The following is a 20,897-nucleotide window of genomic DNA, read 5'->3' on the forward strand; positions in this document are numbered from 1 at the left end:
GTATTCCTGGCAATCTTTTCCTCTCACACCCACATGTCTGGATCCCCTATCTGAATGCACTGCGCAACGCTATAATGAAGGTCATTGCCATTCCACCGACCTGGCTAGGAGCTGTTATCGTACCCATATTCAAAAAAAGAAATGGGGACCTTCCCTCTAACTACAGACCCATAGGCCTGTTGAACAATTCTCAAAAAATCTTTTGCTGACAGGTTCTGGCCAAACTGCAGCATGGGTAATGGACAGTCATATCCTTGAGGATGCCCAGGCAGGGTTCAAGAGCAAGATCAGCACTGTTGATCAGGTTTTTCGTTTCAAGATGTTATGCTGGAAGTATGTCACCCTAAAGAGGGACCACCTGTATGTTGCCTTTATAGATCTCAGGGAAGCTTTCGACCTGGTACCTAGGGATAACTTGTGGAAAATACTTGCAGGATATGGGGTGCCGTTTGACCTACTATGTATCTTGAGAGCACTCCACATAACCACCTATGCCAAAGTGAGGTGGAACACGGGGAGGATTTAACAGTCCCGATTCCAACTCGTCGAGGGGTAAAGCAAGGTTGCATACTGGCCCCAACACTTTTCAGTCTCTACATTAATGAGACTGTTGATTGGCTTTCACAATGTACTCATGATGCCCCTAAGCTTGCTGGAACCCCGCTTCCTATACTAATGTTCGCCGACGATACCCTGCTCATCTCTAGAACTCCAATGGTCCTTCAGGCAGAACTGGACTCCTTTATGGCCTTTTGTAAGGCAGGGGGTCTGGAAGTTAACCCAACAAAAACTAAATTTATCGGGATAAACACCCACAAGACATTTAGAGGAAGAATATTAATCAATGGCTCCACAATTGAACAAGTCAAACCCTTCGACTATTTAGGGGTCCGACTGTCTGAGTCAGTGTCTTGGGGCCATCAGTTGGTGAAGAGCAAAAATCTTCTCATCCAGAAGGCTTACCCAATCAGCAGGGAACAGAAGGAAAAGTGGGGGGGAGGGGTGTGCAGTGTCCCCGGTTCCCCAGATATACAAAGCTACTGCCCTCACAGCAGCCACTTATGGGGCAGAGATTTGGGGTTTCATGGATGCTACAGTCCATCTAACGGCGGAGAACAATTTATTTAGGAACACGCTTAAGTTACCTCCGGGCATGCCACTGGTGCCACTAAGGATGGACTTAGCATTAAACCCTTTAAATTTGGTGGTGGCTTTAAAACCCTTGTTGTATTGGGTAAGGCTGTGGAAATGCAGGGAACTAACACCTGTGGGGACTCCTTAATTGACCTTATTTCTAGTGACTCAAAGGTAATTACGCCTTGGCTGAACTACATTAAGTCTCAGTGTGAGAAACTGAAAATGATTGACCTTTGGAAGTCGCTCATAGTGGTTGCCAAGGACATATCCCCGACATTAAAAAGAGCTTACTGGAACTATGCCTTGAAACAGACATGGTTGAACAATGGACATGAGAACCTGGCTGGGCAATTTTTAAATATGAAATGCTCCCCGTCCTATGAAAATTTCCTGGATGAAATCCATCCCTCCTTTGCCAAGCACCTGTACCTACAGCTTAGGTACAGGTCCTTTCCACTAAGATATTTAACGGCTAAATGGGAGAAGTGCACCTCCTCGGTTTCTTGTCATTTCTGTCCTCGGCTAAAGAAAACTGAAGAGCACTTCATTTTTTTTGGTGCCCTCAATATTCACACCCTCGCGTGAGGTGGTTAATTCCTGTTTATAAGCTCTTGGGTGCCAGACACTACTGGGAGGCCCTGAGAATCCTTAAATATGATTAGAAGGCGGTGATAGTCATTGCTGTAACCAAATATCTGGGGCAAGCGTGGCGCATAAGACGGAAAGCCATGTCTTAATGGAAATTCTTGGACTGACGAAGCTCCCAGGCTGTCTAGCTATCGGACAGATACTTTTGAACTTACATTTGATTACTCCATCTCCAGTTAGACCTGTTTCCTATATACTGTACATGTACTTCGAGTTAAATTTGTACCTTGCACTTACACAATGCAAATGTGTTTTAATTCTTTTTTCCATGGGTAAATAATAAATATTTTATCTATTATTTTTTTAAAGCTCTGAATGCATTAGGAGATTGCGTTTACTCAATTTTATGAATGTATTTATGTGTACTTTTATGGTTGTTTTACCGAAATAAAGTAAATACTACTACTACTACTACTACTACTACTACTACTACTACTACTACTACTACTACTACAACAACTGTCTTTAGTAGCTATATTCCTCAAAGGGGGGGAGTGGAGTTTGGTTGTAAAATCGTTTTTAAGCACCGAGCCTTCTGAAATGCCCTTAAAATCCCCTTGGGAAGCAGCATTCTACAAAAAACTAAAAATACACACACACAGCAGTTGCCAAGGAATGCAGTTATGAGATTTAAGTGCACTTTTTTTTTGCAAATTATGGCAATACTAATATAGTTTTATAAACTACATTTTGTGTGTGTTTATTTGTAATTATTGTTTCATAACATGTGTCTGCAGATGCACATGCTGTCTAAGCCCATACCAAAAAGTATTATTTATGCCCCCGCATTTGCAAATTGTTTTTCTTCAAAGACGTTTGATTTGGAAGACCTGTTGGGACTCCTTCCTTGTTCCACAATGCATCAGCACATTGGCTCTACCTCAGATTGTTTTCTTCCACCATCGGGTTCAGGCATTAGGGACCCTGCTCCGAAATCAAAGAGTTAAACACACTGGACTACCTACGTTCAGTTCCTTTTCACGTTCTGCAGCTAGGTCCTCCACCCCAGAGCTTAAAACAACCATGTTTCATCAAAGTTCTTTGATTTCTTTTAGAGGCCTGTCGAGGTGAGGCCTGACAATGCACAAGGGCTAAGTTATGGAACAAAGTCCATTACACTTTGTCCTAGGTGTAACGCAGAAGTACGCCTGGTTGGATCAACAGAAGGTCTGTAATCTCTTGCTTTCTCCAGATCATTAAGAATCGTCCTGCAATGCCTGCCTCATGTTTCACTGCAGGAAAACCACTAGGACATAGGAGGGAGAGAAGTTATGCACAATGTAAGATGGAGTATGAGCAGCTATCGGTCACGCATAACATCTTCGGAGTCGATGATATCTCCAGGAATGAGGAGAAAGCAGCCTGCCTTTCTTGGCCCAAGGTCAAGAGCAGAAAGAAATATAATCCTATTTCTAGGAGCCCCCTTGAACCACCACCACAGGAGGCACCAGCTTTGGTACTGAAGACTGAATATACACTGTGTGCACAGACTGTGCCTTTAGGTCAGTCTCGAGTCCCCAAGCGCACAGCGGCTGGGACAGAGCAAGACAAAGATCGTGGTCCCACATCATGTTCCTCCTCCAGCTAGCCATCAAGGCACTGAGAAGTCTCTCTCTGCACCCACACTGAATACCCAATAGCACTAAGAGCTCAGTCTTACTGTGTGTCGAAAGCTCAGACTCATTTGGTTTTGAGGGCACAAACACCTCGGTCCTTCCTCACAGACAAGCCTACTTTGGAACCGAAGTTGGCGCCCAAGAGCCAGCACACCCGGGCTTAGAAGTAGTTGCCAGAGCACCCACCAGCACCCGCATTGGAGACTGTTGTGGTGTCTTTATTCAAGAGACTGCCTCACATCTTTAATGAGAAGCACAGAAGACTGTTCATTCACCTGTAAATTATCAAAATCTTCTCTAAGCACCCTACTCCAGGACTTATTCCTGTTCGTTCTAATGAAACAGTGCTTGGCTTCCGAGAAAGAAACTAAGTCACTTCCTCCTTTACCACCACTAGGCCTTGGGAACGTTAAGCACATGATTACAAGCTGTGCATACTTTTCATTGTGATTACCTTCCACTCCTCCTCCACCATCACCTACTCAACCTCTACGTCAACCACCACCTCCACCACCATCTGACACACAGAACATGGACTCTGGACCAGGCAGGCAGTACTACTCTTAGCACCCAAAGGAAGAGCCCTTTAGGTCATGATGTGGGGTAGGTGGGGTAGTAGAGTATCCTTGGGAGGACTACGTAGTTGACCCACAGGATGACCCAGATCTTGAACCGTATATAGTCAAGATGTCCCCGCCAGATGATACCATGGCGCATCATGTGGTGATAGAGTGGACAACTCATTACCATCACATCTAGCTATACACCAGAGAGAACGAGGAGGATTTCCTACTGGTAACCATGTCCAAACAGAGAGGTCAGTCAGTTATCTGCCAACTTTTAAGGGCATGCCCAGTTCTACAGCAGGTACTTTCAAAGACCCACTCAAAGTACAGCCAACTCCACAAGATCCGGCTTACACTATTATTCTGAACTTCCTGGTAGTGCACACTGCCCGTAGGCGGGCCTTCATTCATCATGCAGGGGATGGTCCTCTCGGGAAAAGAAATAAAAAATATATACACTGCTGGGAAAAGGGTAGTCTTTGGGGCAGCCTCTCATTGGCGGATTGCCAATTTGGTAGGCCTCCATTTTAGGTACGACAGTTATCAATGGGAGGACAATGATGAGCAGGTCAAGCACCTTCCTCAGGCTCACCGGAATAGGGGAGAGAGAGGCTATAGCTGCAGAGGACAAAACGGTTAGCAATGCAAGTATAAGGTTTGCACTTGATGTGGCTGACAGCAGGTAGGGGCATCAACAATAGTTTATTACTTTGCAGACATACCTGACATAGAGCGTTGTGCTGTATGCCAGAGGTGTGAGACAGCCCCTTGCAAAAGTACCCTTTGATGGAGAGCATGCTTTTGGTCCAGAAAGCTTGAAAAGTGAAAAAAAAAAATACAAAAAATACCAAAATAGCAAGGTCGATGGGTGCTTTGAATTTCCTCCACTAGGAAACGTATTTTTATAAACAGTACATCCGGCAAGGTAGCAGACAAAGGTGCTCCACACATAGATCTCCCTGCCAGCTATACTAGCCCCTCTTTCAGAACTCTCAACAAAGTAAGTACTTTCATAGAGGCGGCTGCTGAGGGAATGGTCAAGGCAAAGGTAAATGTAGCCACATCAAGTGCTCCTCTGTTACAAAACTGTGACTCCATTTTCCCCCGATCACACTGCACTTGTTCGGGTCAGGATAGCCCACTTTCTCACACACATAAAAAAACATATCGGGCAAGTGGTCTCTCACCGTTGTGCAGGAAGTATACTGCATCAAGTTCTACACACCTCTCACCATCATGTACTGAATTCTGACTATATTAATCTTTTGGAGGAAAAGATACTGAGGCGCCTAACAAATCGTGCCATATAACCTGTTCCCATACACTAATAACGGGCAGGGGATCTGCTCCCTAATTTCCAAAAAGGACCGCATAGAGAAGGCATCCTGTCCTGTCCACTAGTAGATCAGCAACAATCTGTTGCTTGCCAGGGTCTTTCTAGAGGCCTTTCTGCAGGTGGCCATCACTAAATATGCACCGCTGGTGGGGTGGGGTGCCCACCTTCATCCCATGACAATCTAAAGCACTTGGGGTCCACTAGGATCACTAGGTTCACAACATCAACTACTTGGAACTGCTATCCTTCGAATTAGACCTCAAAGTGTTTCTCCTGCTTTTCTATCCAGAGCTGCTCTGATAACAACAGAGACCATGCCATCCATGTTTTACATCCATTACACTCCCCCCCCCCTCCCCCAACCCCCTCCCTCCATCCCCACCCTGCTGTCTCAGCTAGCTCAAGGATATTTGCCATTGGACAGTTGTCCACAACATTCACCTCTTGGTTGAACATCTACCAGGCTCGGGAATCCATGACTTGTGTCTGTTAAGCAGCAAAGTGGAAAAGGTGTATGCACTCCCCTTTACAGTTTATGTGCAAGGGATTAGTTCTTACTTTGTACACCATTATAATGCAGGCCTAGCATATACTTCCATACAGCTGCATCTCACTACAGTTGCAGCATACCTTCAAAATAGGCAACATTCTTCCATACCTGTTATTAAAGATTTTATGGAAGGGTTAAAAGGAGCAATTCCTCCAAAGACTCCTATTTCACCTTTACAGAACTTAAATGTCCTACTCACATGACTTATAGGCCCTACCTACAGTTGAGCCTTTGAATTCGTGTGGGTCTTGGAAGGTGGCTTCCCTCATAGCAGTCACTTCACTCAGAAGCTTTAGTTAGCTGCCAGCAGCTCCTATAATTCGGGGACCAGACTCTCAGGTTCATAGAAATGGGGTGTTTCTTCATAAAAGCCTTAAATTCCCACCTAAGGTTGTCTCATAAACTAAACTATTGAGCTATCTATCTTGTTCTCACAACTAGAGTTGGGAGTTGAAAGAATGCTTCACACTCAGTAATAAGAGTGCTTATGTATCATATAGACAGGACTAAACCATTCAGAAAGTTTTAAAAACTTTTTATAGTCTTTGCCAAACCCCAGAAAGAATCTGCTATTGCCATTTCTATGGAAGCTAGCATTGCCAAATGGATAATTAAATGTATCCCACAATGTTTTTTAAGGCTAATCACATGCTAACAGTATCCCCAAGAGCACGGTGTATAAGGAAAAAGGGAGCAGCACTGGCCTTTCCAGGTAATATTCCTAGCTTGAATAGAACATGTAAGTCTGCCTCTGGGTCAACACCACACGTTTACTAAGCATTGTTGTGTAGACGTACTCACATGATAACAAGGTTTTGTTTGTCAAGTGGTTTTAAGGACATTGTCAAACATCTGTTTCATCTGCTAGCTAGCAATCGATTTTTGGAAAAACTGCTTTATAATCTATGCAGAGCACGTGTATCTACAGCCAGACATGCTAAAAACGGAAAATGGTACTTAGCCTACAATCATTTGTTGTTCGTGTTTAGTATAATAGCTTCACATGCACTCAACCCAACCCCCCACCTTCGGGGAACCTAGTAGTGATCACGTTTGATATACTTGTAACATATCCTTAATGTCTTATCACAGCACACTCTCAGCAGAGGTGTTTCACTTGGACTACTTGCCTCATGAGCAGGTAACAATAACCTGTGGTGGTGCTAATGCATTCTGGAACAAGGTAGGAGTTACAACACCTCTTGTGACTTGAACTTCTTTTAAGAAAAACAAGTTTCAAATTTTCGGGGCCCTTACTAGATGATGATAGTATGCAAAGCATGTCAGTCTACAGCACTGCCTGCTAAGTACAAAAGGCTACGGAGTAAGCAGCCTTTTCAACACACATACCTACATATGGATGTAAATATAATGTAGCCACAAATGGAGCAGTCTGCAGTGAAATAATTTTTACTATCCCACATGCTTTAAATTTAAAATAGGCTTGTGATAGCGGGTCAATGGCTCACTATTGGTTTGGCCAAGCTGTTTCTCACCTTCAGGTGATGAAATTGGTCCTGTGCCTTTAACAATTTAGCTTTTGTTAGTTGAGTAATCCTTTTAATATGATGTACCAAAATCTAAGGTAAAAAACATGTCTCTGCAAGGAAGCTTAGATTGTTAAAAGTTCTTATATGCTCAAATTGCCTTTGAATAAGCATATCTGAAAAGTGACAAAGATTTGTCCTCTACACGTTCATTTTTTAATTTTGGATTTTGAATGGAATCTAAAAAACTAAGCATTTGAACAGGTGAGCTCTCTGGCAAAAATTATTTTGTGAGACCTTTCTCTCACAGAATCCTTTATGTAAGTGGAAGAAATGTCTCCATCATTTAATCTGAGAAAATGTGGTAATTTGTGAAATCTAGCCTAGGTGTTCCATCTTTGCCCATCTTTGAGGGCAACGGTTAAAACGTTTCCCACCCCTGCCATCCCTGCACATATCCACTACAACAGGAGTTGATTGCACTATACCCTGCTTATATCTTCATCTTAGGAGAAGCTAGCATCTGGATTTTCCTGCCATTTGACCATTTCCTAGGTGGTTCGTACTGTGATGTAGCTCAGACAAACACGCAGACCTATAGCACCTAATTTGTTGATTTGCTTTGCAACAGCTGCAGACTGTGAAGATATTTGAGCCATGTAAATAAACATGATCGGTACCACTACTCCACCTATTAATGCATTTTCCTTATTTGTTTGTGCATTTGTAGCCTCTAAATGTAAATACAGGGGTCCTTTACACATGCAATATTCTAGCATTTAAGCAGTGTCTTAGAAATAAAAATGTCTCTTTAATCTTTCTGTCACCTTGTGCCAAACCATTGGTCACTACTTTTGCTTTTTTGTCTATCTGTATGAATTACAATCCTTGAGATACTTGGCTCTTTTTATTGTCCCAAATACTCTCTTAGGGGATAAGTGTAGAAACGTATGAATGACATGTTATAAACTGCCTTTTTTGTATCCAAGCTATTCTCTTATCCAGACGATAGGTCAAGCCATGTAAACTTGTTAATTTCAATCGTTCACATTTGCCGTATTTTCAGCTCTTAGTTTTGAGAACAGTGTTGCCCTCACCTGTATTGGTTATAATGTAGGACACCTTACCCTCAGAGTTCATCCTCTTATTGCACATGACCCATGAAGTCCATATGCTTCTTTTTTTTTATCCTGAAGAGGTTATATTGTTCAGTGTCTTAACTAACCGGACTCGTGTAGCAAGCACCCTTGAAAGCTTCTGTGTTCCTCAAGTTTTATTTACCATGCAACACAATCTCTTTTCACAAATCAGTGCCCCATTGTATAAGGGTTTCCTCAGGATATGCCCTGTGGCCCTTTTGAAGTCATAGTAATTTATTGTTTACTGTTGTATTTACTTTTCCTTTTTTTTTTGCTAATTTCAGAGTAAACTTCCAGCTCGGATCAGTGTCCCACTCTCCATGATCAGCCAGCCTGTAAAAGGGAAGAGCATTGTGACTTCACCTCTCATCAAAGGAAACATTGGAACAAAGTGAGTACCGACAGTGTGCAATGCCTACATTCAAAATTAAATGCAAGTATTAACAGCTATGCAGGAGTGAGTGGATGCCTATAAATACAGTATGCAGCTAAGGGGTATAAGTACACAATATGTAATTAATGACCACAAAAGTCTCGTAGTCAGGAATGCACCAGATTTAGTTGAGCAGATTTTGAACCTCCATTCAGAAATCCTGAAAAAATGTCTAGCAGTAGAGAACGTACTTTGATGTAATAAATGCTTTGGACTTGAAATAACACTGAATTACGTTTTTCTCCAAATGTCTACAGAAAGTAGGCCCAAGGCAAATGGATGACTATACATAATAAGCTATATGGAGACCATGGCTGCTTGCAGTTATGAGGATTGGGGTAATTTAAGACAGACTATGGCGCTATCTTCATAATGTTTGTGCTGGACATTTTTAGCTTAATAATGTGGGCAAAAGTACATCGAAGACCGCATTATCACATGCACGTTTTGTATTAACCTATTTCCTTATTGGTAAGTGCTCATAAGTCCGTAAATCTAGTATACACATCGCACAGTAAGGTAGTAAGGTAATCCAAAAGCATGATTAGCACTTTCTCAATGAAGGAGCTGCTGCTGTCAGTTAGGATTGCCAATTAAGCTTTTTGATAGTGATGTTGTTGCCTGGTATGTAGGGGTGGGTGGAACATGTGGAGTTCAACTCTGCGGAATTCTGCAGAGTTAGCTAAAAACTTTTTGGAATGCAGCGGAGTTCCATATGCAGCAGAGTGCTGCCTACCCTACTGGCACCCTAGCCAGAATGTGCCCGATCTCAGAAGCTTAGTGCTTCCGAGATTGGGTACATTCAGGTCGGGGCCCTAGGCATCAAAAGTTGCTGGCCTGTAACACAGCCCACTGGTCTGGAGCCTCCTGCTCTCCACAACTGCACACTTCCCTTCACCAACTGTCGTCCTTCACAAACTTGCTTCTGATGGCCAAACACACCCCCTGCCTTGCGCTGCCGCTTACCCAGTCTCCAGGTACCATGCTGGCCTCAGCACTTGTCCCCATAACACCACTTCCTTTCTCCGGGACTCCGGGGAGACAGGTTCTTTTCAACTGTAGCTGTGTCTGCAAGTTTCTTTTTTTGTGAGCAGAGAGTAGACCCACATCTCCCCGCTCTGACACATAAGCAAATATTTTTTAGGCCCAGTGCCCTGGGGACACTGGACCTGGACATTATTGCATATGTGTTGTGGGGAGAGACACGTAGAAGGGAGACACTGAGACGAGGGTTTGAATGCTCCTGGGTGCAGGGTCCCCACTGCCAACGCCCTGCCTCGCTTTGCTTCTTGCTCCCAGCTGCTGGTGCCGATTCAGCCCCTAGCAGCAGCTTGCAGCAGCGCCGCGCTGTCCAGCAGAGAGCAAAGCCTCAGGTAGGGGTCTCCAATCCCTTTGACCTACACGCCGGTGAGCTCCGCTCCACTGCCGGGGCTAGCAGAGTGAGTGCGAAAAACTCTGTTACTTAATTATAAATAGTACTTAATTTGTATATAAAAAAAAAAAGCCTGACACTTTTTCTTAGGAACCCACCAGTATGGTTACAGAATAACAAGTATATCTAGTATTGATTTCATCTCATGTTGTTTTTGTAGGAGGCTGGCCTGGCTCGTAGTTGGTACCAGAAGTACTTACACCAGTTATCCCTTATTAGTGTAGAAGAGGTGTTTATAGCAGCTTAGGCTGAAAGAAGGTAGCTACGGCAAAGCAGCTTAGTCTGAACTAGGAGACATGTAAAGCTCCTACTATACCACTGGTGTCATATGCACAATATCATAAGAAAACACAATACAGAGATATACTAAAAATAAAGGTACTTTATTTTTATGACAATATGCCAAAAGTATCTCAGTGAGTACCCTCAGTATGAGTATGCCAAATATACACAAGATATATGTACACAATATCAAAAATATGCAGTAATAGCAACAGGAAGTGATGCAAGCAGTGTAAAGTTACAATAGATTGCAATAGGAGCACATAGGTATAGGGGCAACACAAACCATATACTCCAAAAGTGGAAGGCGAACCACAAATGGACCCCAAACCCATGTGAGCGTGTAGAGGGTCACTTGGACTGTAAGAAAACAGTGAGGGTTAGAAAAATAGCCCATCCCAAGACCCTGTAAGGTAGGTGTAAAGTGCACCTACAACCCCCAGAGAGCACAGAAGTCGTGATAGGGGGATTCTGCAAGAAAGCCCAACACCAGCAAAGCAACAACAGTGGATTTCCGGACCTGAGTAACTAAGACAAGGGGACCAAGTCCAAGAGTTGCGACAGTGTCGAGAGGGGGCAGGAGCCCAGGAAATGCCAGCTGAGGGGGCAAGAAAGCTGCCACCTGTTGGAAGAAGCTTGGTGTTCTGCAAGAACGAAGAGGACTAGGAACTTTCCCTTTGGAGGATGGATGTCCCACATCGTGAAGAAGCTTGCAGAGGTGTTCCCACGCAGAAAGACCGCAAACAAGCCTTGCTAGCTTCAAGGGTCGCGGTTAGGGTTTTTGGATGCTGCTGTGGCCCAGGAGGGACCAGGATGTCGCCACTTGGGTGAGGAGACAGAGGGGGCGCCCAGCAACGTAGGGAGCCCTCACAGAAGCAGGCAGCACCCGCAGAAGTACCTGAACAGGCACTTAGAAGAAAAAGGAACCGGAGTCCACCCGAAGTCACAAAAGGGAGTCCCACGACGCCGGAGGACAACTCAGGAGGTTGTGCACTGCAGGTTAGAGTGTCGGGGACCCAGGCTTGGCTGTGCACGAAGGAAATCCTGGAAGAGTGCACAGGAGCCGGAGCAGCTGCAAATCACGCGTTACCAAGCTATGCAGTCTAGCGTGGGGAGGCAAGGACTTACCTCCACCAAACTTGGACTGAAGAGTCACTGGGCTTTGGGAGTCTCTTGGATAGAGTTGCTGAGTTCCAGGGACCATGCTCGTCGTGCTGAGAGGGGATCCAGAGGACCGGTGATGCAGTCTTTTGTTGCCTGCGGTTGCAGGGGGAAGATTCCGTCGACCCACAGGAGATTTCTTCAGAGCTCCTGGTGCAGAAAGGAGGCAGGCTACCCCCAGAGCATGCACCACCTGGAAACAGTCGAGAAAGCCGGCAGGATGAAGCGATACAAGGTTGCTAGTAGTCGTCTTGCTACTTTGTTTCGGTTTTGCAGGCGTCCTGAGCAGTCAGTGGTCGATCCTTTGGCAGAAGATGAAGAGTGAGATGCAGAGGAACTCTGGTGAGCTCTTGCATTTGTTATCTGGTGAGATCCCCAAAGCAGAGACCCTAAATAGCCAGAAAAGGAGGTTTGGCTACCTAGGAAGGAGGATTGGCTACCCAGAGAGGTAAGAGCCTATCAGAAGGAGCCTCTGACGTCACCTGCTGGCACTGGCCACTCAGAGCAGTCCAGTGTGCCCCCAGCACCTCTGTTTCTAAGATGGCAGAGGTCTGGGACACACTGGAGGAGCTCTGGGCACCTACCCTGGGAGGTGCAGGTCAGGGGAGTGGTCACTCCCCTTTCCTTTGTCCAGTTTCGCGCCAGAGCAGGGCCGGGTGATCCCTGAACCGGTGTAGACTGGCTTATGCAGAGATGGGCACCATCTGTGCCCATCAAAGCATTTCCAGAGGCTGGGGGAGGCTACTCCTCCCCAGCCCATCACACCTATTTCCAAAGGGAGAGGGTGTAACACCCTCTCTCAGAGGAAACCTTTGTTCTGCCTTCCTGGGCCAGGGCTACCTGGACCCCAGGGGGGCAGAAGCCTGTTTGAGGGGTTGGCAGCAGCAGCAGCAGCTGCAGTGCAAACCCTGAAAAGGCAGTTTGGCAGTACCCGGGTTCTGTGCTAGAGACCCGGGGGATCATGGAATTGTCCCCCCCAATGCCAGAATGGCATTGGGGTGACAATTCCATGATCTTAGACATGTTACATGGCCATGTTCGGAGTTACCATTGTGATGCTGTACATAGGTAGTTACCTATGTACAGTGCACGTGTGTAATGGTGTCCCCGCACTCACAGAGTCCGGGAAATTTGCCCTGAACGATGTGGGGGCGCCTTGGCTAGTGCCAGGGTGCCCACACACTAAGTAACTTTGCACCCAACCTTCACCAGGTGAAGATTAGACATATAGGTGACTTATAAGTTACTTAAGTGCAGTGGTAAATGGCTGTGAAATAACGTGGACGTTATTTCACGCAGGCTGCAGTGGCAGGCCTGTGTAAGAATTGTCAGAGCTCCCTATGGGTGGCAAAAGAAATGCTGCAGCCCATAGGGATCTCCTGGAACCCCAATACCCTGGGTACCTCAGTACCATATACTAGGGAATTATATGGGTGTACCAGTATGCCAATGTGAATTGGTAAATTTAGTCACTAGCCTGTTAGTGACAAATTTGGAAAGCAGAGTGAGCATAACCACTGAGGTTCTGGTTAGCAGAGCCTCAGTGAGACAGTTAGGCATCACACAGGGAACACATACATATAGGCCATAAACTTATGAGCACTGGGGTCCTGGCTAGCAGGGTCCCAGTGACACATAACAAACATATGGACAACATAGGGTTTTCACTATGAGCACTGGGCCCTGGCTAGCAGGATCCCAGTGAGACAGTGAAAACACCCTGACATATACTCACAAACAGGCCAAAAGTGGGGGTAACAAGGCTAGAAAGAGGCTACTTTCTCACAGTTTTTATCTGCCACGCCACCCAGCGCTCCACTGCCTTTTGGCTAGGTTTGTGGTACAGAAATACCACATACATACATACATACATAATACACTTGCTGGCGCTTTATCTCATGCTTGAAGGTTCTTTACCTGCTTTCACCCTTTTGTTACCGTTTTCCTAACTTCCTCTCCTCTCTCTCCATCCTCCTTTCTCACTTTTCTGCCTTTCTTTCTGTTGTGTATCAACGTCTGATGTGTAACAATGAGTCCACTGCTGGTGCCCACCACCTGCACAATTTAAGCATTTATTATGTATCCCAGTAGGTATACATGTTATGTCCACCCTCTCTTACAGATCTGGCCAAGTGTTGAAATAGCATTTCTTTTTTTAAAACTGTCTTTTCTCTCTCCAGTCTCAGCGGACTTGGCAGAAACATTATCCTTACAACCATGCCAGCTGGAACAAAACTTATCACGGGACACAAGCCTGTAAGCTTTCTGACAGCACACCAGTTACAGCAGCTGCAGCAGCAAGGACAGGCCACACAGGTAAAGAGTGTCAAAGTAACTAAATATGAGGTAGAGGGGATGAGCTACCAATGGAGGTTATTTGTGTTTTGGTAACTTGGAATGTGTCTTTAATTTGTGTCACTGGTAAAAAGACGAGTCTGTGGCATTGGTGTTAGCGATAGATAGATTTTTTGTCCGTCCTCGTTGTAAGTAGTACCTCTGAGGCTGGTTCTGCATATGGTTTATTTTGTTGATAGGTCTGCACCAGTGACAAAAGTTTGCCTGAGCCACTAGCTCGGGAACAGAGGGTGATATTTTGTAATTGTTACAATATGAGCTTTGTCTTTCGGGTTTATGCTGGTGGCAGATTCTGGGAATCCTGTATGCAGTGTCTTTTCTTCCACATATAGAATGTATGTTTGTCCATGCTGAGTGTTTTGAAGTATGTATCTGGGTTGTTGTAGAGCAGAGCAAACTTAATCTGAGCATCTGGTTTTGTTGGCGTAAGATATGTTTAAAAAAGTGGGGACATGCCTTTGGATGGGCTCATGTGGAGATATTAGTATGCTTATGATAATGCTGGAGACACGGTATTTATTGAATTCATATTTCTGTCAGGGCAGAGGCTTGTGACAGAGGGGTTGTCTTTTATACGTGTACGAGTTATGCCTAGATCACTTAGTGGTAATCTTCAAAATGAAGCTGCAAAGGCCCTGGTTGCTAATGTGTATGCCAGCGTAAAACAGAATTGACCAAAGCAGACCTCCTGTTCCTCACTACCCGTCTCGAGGAAGCTCTTGAGTCTGTCACGAAAACCCTCAGTATTCAAAACATATCTGAAACCTTCAGTGGCCAGTAAACGTGATGCAGGTGGTACCATGAACTTTCATAGGAAGCATACCTTAAATAGCTAAGATAATAGAACCCTTATGAGACAGGCCAATGACAGAAATCTGAGCTGCTTTTGACAACCTCAAAAGAATCAAAAATAGATTCTTGGCAGAAGGTGACTCAACATGTGTACTTCTCACACTTGCTTTTAGACTACAAGAATTGCAGCCTGCCACCTCCACAAAACTGCTATCCCATGTCAACCGAATGTCAGTTACAAGTTGTACTTTTGAAAACAAAACTCCAACACAACTTTCTCTTCTCTCCGAATTCCCCCAAAGACAAATAGGAACTGCTTCAGAAACCCAACTGGAGACCCTTATATACACCATCTGTTATAACACGTCCAATGCCAACTTCTCTAATGATTAGGTCTATTTATCAATCAATATGATATATCAGCCTAGCCAGGCCAACCCCAGAGCTGCCGTCCATGAGCTGAAAATAAGCCTCATCAACCAGCTGTTAAAGTTGTTTTTACTATTAGGGGCTCAGAAGAAAGGCAGTGGTGTCTCACATCGACAGTTAGTCCAGATGTCTGATGATTGGCCTCAATGAGATATGGTTTGGAGACAACTCTGTAACCATTATAGATTTGATCCCTTTGGTTTTTTTAAGTACTACTCAAAATGGGAAAATAAAAGGTGGGAGGTGGAGGGGGCCTTGTTTATTCTTCGGATAGCACCTTCACAGGAAGACACATCATGCTCAATATTCAAAGATAGCCCTCTGCACTGTATCTCCAAAATATACCTTTTTCACTGTAGGGAGCTTGTGACATTCATACGGTGACCCAACATTTTTGATCTGGACTTGCAACTTTTGACCATCGCACATACAGCTTCAATTAGTGGGCCAACCAACCCACCTTGAAACTAGCCAGATATCTTGCTGAAAACTTAGACTCTTTGGGATGTAGCCAACAAGTCACTGGGCTAACCCGTTCACAGGGATTACACTTTAGACCATAACTTCCAAAGTATAATTGAAATTATGAACTTCCTGGGTCATGGATAGACAACTTTCTCTTCACCTTCCATCTCTCAAATATGTCACGCCTACTGAAGCTTTGAAACAAAACAACAAAGATACCTGTTCCCTGTAGATGCCTAATAACATACGTGAGCAAGACCTCAAGAGAGTGCACTGCACAGTTAGAATGCAGCAATTCAACCACCCGACCCTGTTGTTTGTTTTGAGAACTCTGTACTGCGATATCACCAACACCTTGGTTGTGCTGGCACACATCAAGCTAAAAGTGACTAAATGAAGACTGAAACTCAACAACAGATGATTCAGTTCAAAACTGGCAAAAGTCAAGAATGTTGTCAATGAAGAAAATGCATATTTACCAAATGTTTCAATAAAAAGGGTAAAGCAAATAAATGAATGTTTAAATATTTTTAAGGAATTGAACATCCTGGAAGCCCTAAAAGCATCTCATCATATTTCCTTTCATGTAGTCATGACTTTCCTTAAAACAAATGTTGCTGAAATCTGTGATTCCATATCACTTAACCATGTTCCATCACCATATACCGTGTACCATAGCTTCTCCCCAAAACAGTATGTACCTCTTATTCTTCAGCTTGATGGAAGAAGAGCAGGTTCTAGCATGGAAAATCAAAGCATTCTTCTGATAGAGTATACTTCTTACATGCAGATTCCTCACCTTTTAAATATTTGTCCAGGTGTAAGACTAGATCCTGAAGATCTTCTGGCAGGTGGTGCTGGCTTTTCCACTTCAGCACCATTCCTCACCAGATGTATCATGTGCAGGCCTATTTAGGCACCATTCATGCACGTTGACATCAGTTCCTTTCTTTCCATGCCAACACTGATCCAGAGCTACCCATTGTCTCAATGAGACACTTTGTAACAAGATTTGAAAAATTCTACAATGTGCAAGGGAAATATGCCACCTCCTGTAGAAAGGTGGTTTATCTATGTAGTGTATCAGTGTAGGGTACGCTATAAAGATAGAACAGTCAACACTTATTGGCTGACAGAGGTAAATGTAATAACCCTAAATGCTTTCTATTGTGGTAGTGTGGGTGTGCAGTCCAGGCTTATCAGAGGATAGTGCTAAGCTTTAGGTGAACACAGTCAATAAGTGAGTCACACATTCAAGATGAAACTCAAGGCCAATTTAGAAAAACATCATACATTTTTTTATATTAATTCAGCCAGCAAGATCTTCAAGATCAGGTAAGTACTTTTCAAGTTACTGATTTTTAAAAACACAGAAAATACTGCTGTCAGATTTGAGGCTTGAGCCTCGAACGCGGTAATGTTATCCTATGGGGAAAACATACACTGTATAGTGTCACTTGAGATTTACAGGGCTGTTCTTCTGGACTTAATGTAAGTAAGGGCCAAGGTCTCTAGAACTACCAGCAGTTTCAGGTTACCTGCCTTGGTGTGTTCGGGTACAGAGGTATGCGTAGAAGTCAGTGGGCGCAGTGCAAGAAAAGGGCTACAAGTGGAGACTGCATGACAGTCTGGCTGAACCTAAAGGGGGGCTCGGTTCTTGAGGGTCTTAGCTCTGCAGAGAAACCGTTGAGTTCAGTAACCTGGGGCTGGGTGCTCGGGTGCATAGGTGTTTTGTCCAGCAAGTCAGTGGCGTTAGAGGCTCTCACTTCTTGGGGTCGACCTAGAGATGGGGGAAAACAATACCACTCTTGGTGCTGGCCTTGAAGATCTTGACATCTCTCGTGGGTAGATCAGTCTTGGCCGTGTTGGTGTCCGGACTGGACACTAAACAAGCCTTGGTTTTTTCAACTGGCAGAGGTACTCTGGGTATTGGTGCAGGGAGGCTCGGGGCAGTCTCATTGTCTCGAGAGAGGCTTGGTCAACGGGGTTGTACTCCTGGACACTCAGGATCCTCTTTCTGGTGAGTTGTTTCCTCAGTGGACCCGATGGTCAGCAAACCTGAGAACCCAACAGTCATGATTGGTGCCTACCGGTGCAGGGAAGTGGCTCCTCTACTCCAAGGGAGATGCTGACTGTGGGGCGAAGTGCTGGCATTCCCTCAAGGTTCTGGGTGGATTCACAGCTGCAGGACAAGTCTGGTCTTTGCAGTTGTTGGGACAGGAGCAGGCATGCAGGGTTTTGTGCCAACTCCACAGCTAGTACACGGTGTAGGAAGCTGGCTTTGTTCATACTATATCAAAATGAGCCACAGTGTGCATAGAGTACAGAGGTTCCCCAGAGGCTTAACAGAAGCTGAAGTTGATAATACTAATGCTCTCTTTTGTGGTAGTGTGGTCGGTCGAGCAGTTAGGCTAATCAGAGGGAAGTGCAAAGCATTTGTTGAACACACACAGTCAAGAAATGAGGCACATACTCAATGACTAACTCCAGGCCAATGTATTTCTATAGGAAAAATATATTTGTTACTTTATTTCTAGAACCAAAAGATTCTCGTTGCAGGAAAGTACAGTTGTAATTATGTATCAAATGTACTTTGTTTAGGTTTGGCAAATAAAACAGTTTACAGGCAAGTAACACTTTTCACTTTTAAAAGTTGACAGTGCAATTTTCAGAACAGTCCTAGGTGGGGAAAAGTGTTAGAGCGGTCTTGAGGTAAGTACTTGACTTACAGTTTCAGTCTCCGGGGGTTAGGATGTCTATTGGTCAAGGTTCAAGATTACCCCAAACATGCACCACGAGCAACATGGGCCGGTCGGGTGCAGATGTCAGAGTTGGTGCTGGATTTACGAAAGGGTCCTAGAGAGAATGGGGGCACTTGGAAACCGATCTACTGGCAGGTAAGTGCACGTGACTTCAAAGGGCAGACCTGGGGAGGTTAGGTGAGCACGGGGGGCACAGGTTAGTGCCAAATACACAGCTTCAGTGTCACAGGGGCGGCTGGGGACAGAGTGCAAACACAGCATGGGGCTCCAAGTGCTTTTCAGTATCGGGACCCCGGAGGTCACAAAGATGCTGCAAAGACAGCCCAGGGGGTTGGTTCTGGAAAACCAAAGGCTGGACAAGGAGGAGGGCCATCTGCTGACCGTCTGTCGTATTCCCCAAGGCCAGTGGGCTGCGGGTGCAGGGGTACCTTTAGGCGTCAGGTATGTTCGTCCAGTTCTCTTACTGTCATGGGGGTCCACTGGATTTAGGCTGCAGACATTGTCGTGTTGGCCAGGAGGGGTCAACCCCGGGGGGACACAAGGGAGGAATCAGCTGGGGACCTGCTCTGGACTGGTCGGCCACCTGGACACGGGCCATGGGCATAGGGTGCACAGCGGGCAGGACTTGCAGATCCGGGACGGTTCTGGAGCCCTTCTTGAAGTTTCTTGTAGACAGGGCCACTGTCTTTGGGACTTCTTGGTCCTCTGGGGGTTTGTAGAGGTCTCTGGTCCTGCAGGATATGTCGCTTTTTGGACCAGGCCTTCTGAAGATGCAGACAGGCCGGTAGGACTTGGGCCAAGTCAGTTGGTGTCTGTAGTCTTATCTGCTGGGGTCGGCTTAGCAGTTCTTCATCTTGCTTCTTGTCTTCTTGAGGTCGCCAGGGATGGGGCGAGCTATGTTCAGGAGAGCCCTCAAATCCTAGATTTAGGGGTGCTACAGGGGTCAGAGAGCAGTAGCTAATGTCTACTGTCCTTGAGGGGGGCTACACCCTTTCTGTGCCCACTCCCTTTGGGGAGGGGGGCACATTTCTAACCCTATTAGTCCTTGTTCTCCACACCAAGATGGAGGATTCTGCAGGGAGGGGGTATCTTCAGCTCTGGACACCTTAGGTGTGGTCCTAGCTGGATTGGTCACTCCTCCCTTTTTTTACCTATTTCTCCCACTGGACTTGTCACCAGAAGTGGGGCTTCATCTAGGGGGCGGGCATCTCTACTAGCTGGAGTGCCCTGGGGCACTTTAACAGGAGCCCTGAGCCTTTGAGGCTTACAGCCAATTGTTGCGGTTCCTGCAACGGGGAGGTGTGCAGCTCCTCTACCCAGAGCAGACTTTGTTTCTGACTCCAGAGGGTACAAAGGCCCTCGCTCCATGGGGGTCAGAAACATGTCTTTTAGTGGCAGGCTGGCAGACTCGTCATCCTTACACTAAAGTGCTGGTTAGAATACATCTCTAAGATGCCCTCTGGGTGCATTGTACAATATATCCAACACTGGCATCAGTGTGGGTTTATGGTGCTGAGATGTTTGATACCAAACTTCCCACCCTTCAGTGAATCCATCATGGAGCTGTGGAGTTCGTAATGACAAACTCCCAGCCCGTGTACTTAATATGTCCACACTGCACTTAGAATATCTACGAATGGACTTGGAGACTGTTAGGGCATATTGCTCTTGCAGCTATGTCCTCACCTGTGGGATGGTGCACCATGTCTTAGGGCTGTAAGGCCTGCTAGAGGGGTGACTTACCTATGCCACAGGCAGTGGTTGGTGGGCATGGCACCCTGAGAGGAATGCCATGTTGTCTTTACATTTTTCTCCCCACCAGCACACACAATCTGGAATGGCAGTGTGCATGTGCTTGGTGAGGGATCCCTTAGGGTGGCACAATACCTCCTGCAGCCCGTAGGGGACCTTCCCTGGTCACAGAGCCCTTGGTACCAATGGTACCTTTTACAAGGGACTTAGCTGTGTGTGCCAATTATGGGAACAGTGGTACAGTTTTAGGGAAAGAACCTTGGTGCTTGGGCCTGGTTAGCAGGATCCAGCACACTCCCAATCAGGTCAGCATCAATATTAGGGAAAAGGTGTGTGTGTGGGGGTAGAGTGGGGAGGGGGGGGTGATAACCATGCCAAAAGGGGCACTTTCCTACACACAGTTCTTCAATTATGTCCTCCTTCTCTTTGTAGACAGGCAAACCTGAGTTTCTGCTGTCAGGGGCCACCTAAATACTCAATTTAGGGGTGTTTAGGGGCATGTAGAGTAGTAGCCAATGTGCTACTTACCCCAGGGTTGACTACACCCCCTTTATG

General features: G+C 45.5%; 1 protein-coding gene across 3 annotated transcripts in view; it reads left to right on the forward strand.

Annotated features, from left to right (window-relative positions):
* NFRKB (nuclear factor related to kappaB binding protein) overlaps positions 1–20,897 on the forward strand; it is a 461,159-nt gene that overhangs the window by 391,108 nt on the left and 49,154 nt on the right. For all 3 annotated transcript variants that reach the window (XM_069224477.1, XM_069224478.1, XM_069224479.1), the window contains 2 exons: positions 8,764–8,870; positions 13,968–14,103. In XM_069224477.1, coding sequence (XP_069080578.1) covers positions 8,764–8,870; positions 13,968–14,103 — 243 coding nt within the window. The remainder of the gene's footprint in view (positions 1–8,763; positions 8,871–13,967; positions 14,104–20,897) is intronic.

This window comes from Pleurodeles waltl, chromosome 3_1, assembly GCF_031143425.1.
Source record: "Pleurodeles waltl isolate 20211129_DDA chromosome 3_1, aPleWal1.hap1.20221129, whole genome shotgun sequence".
Taxonomy (NCBI): domain Eukaryota; kingdom Metazoa; phylum Chordata; class Amphibia; order Caudata; family Salamandridae; genus Pleurodeles; species Pleurodeles waltl.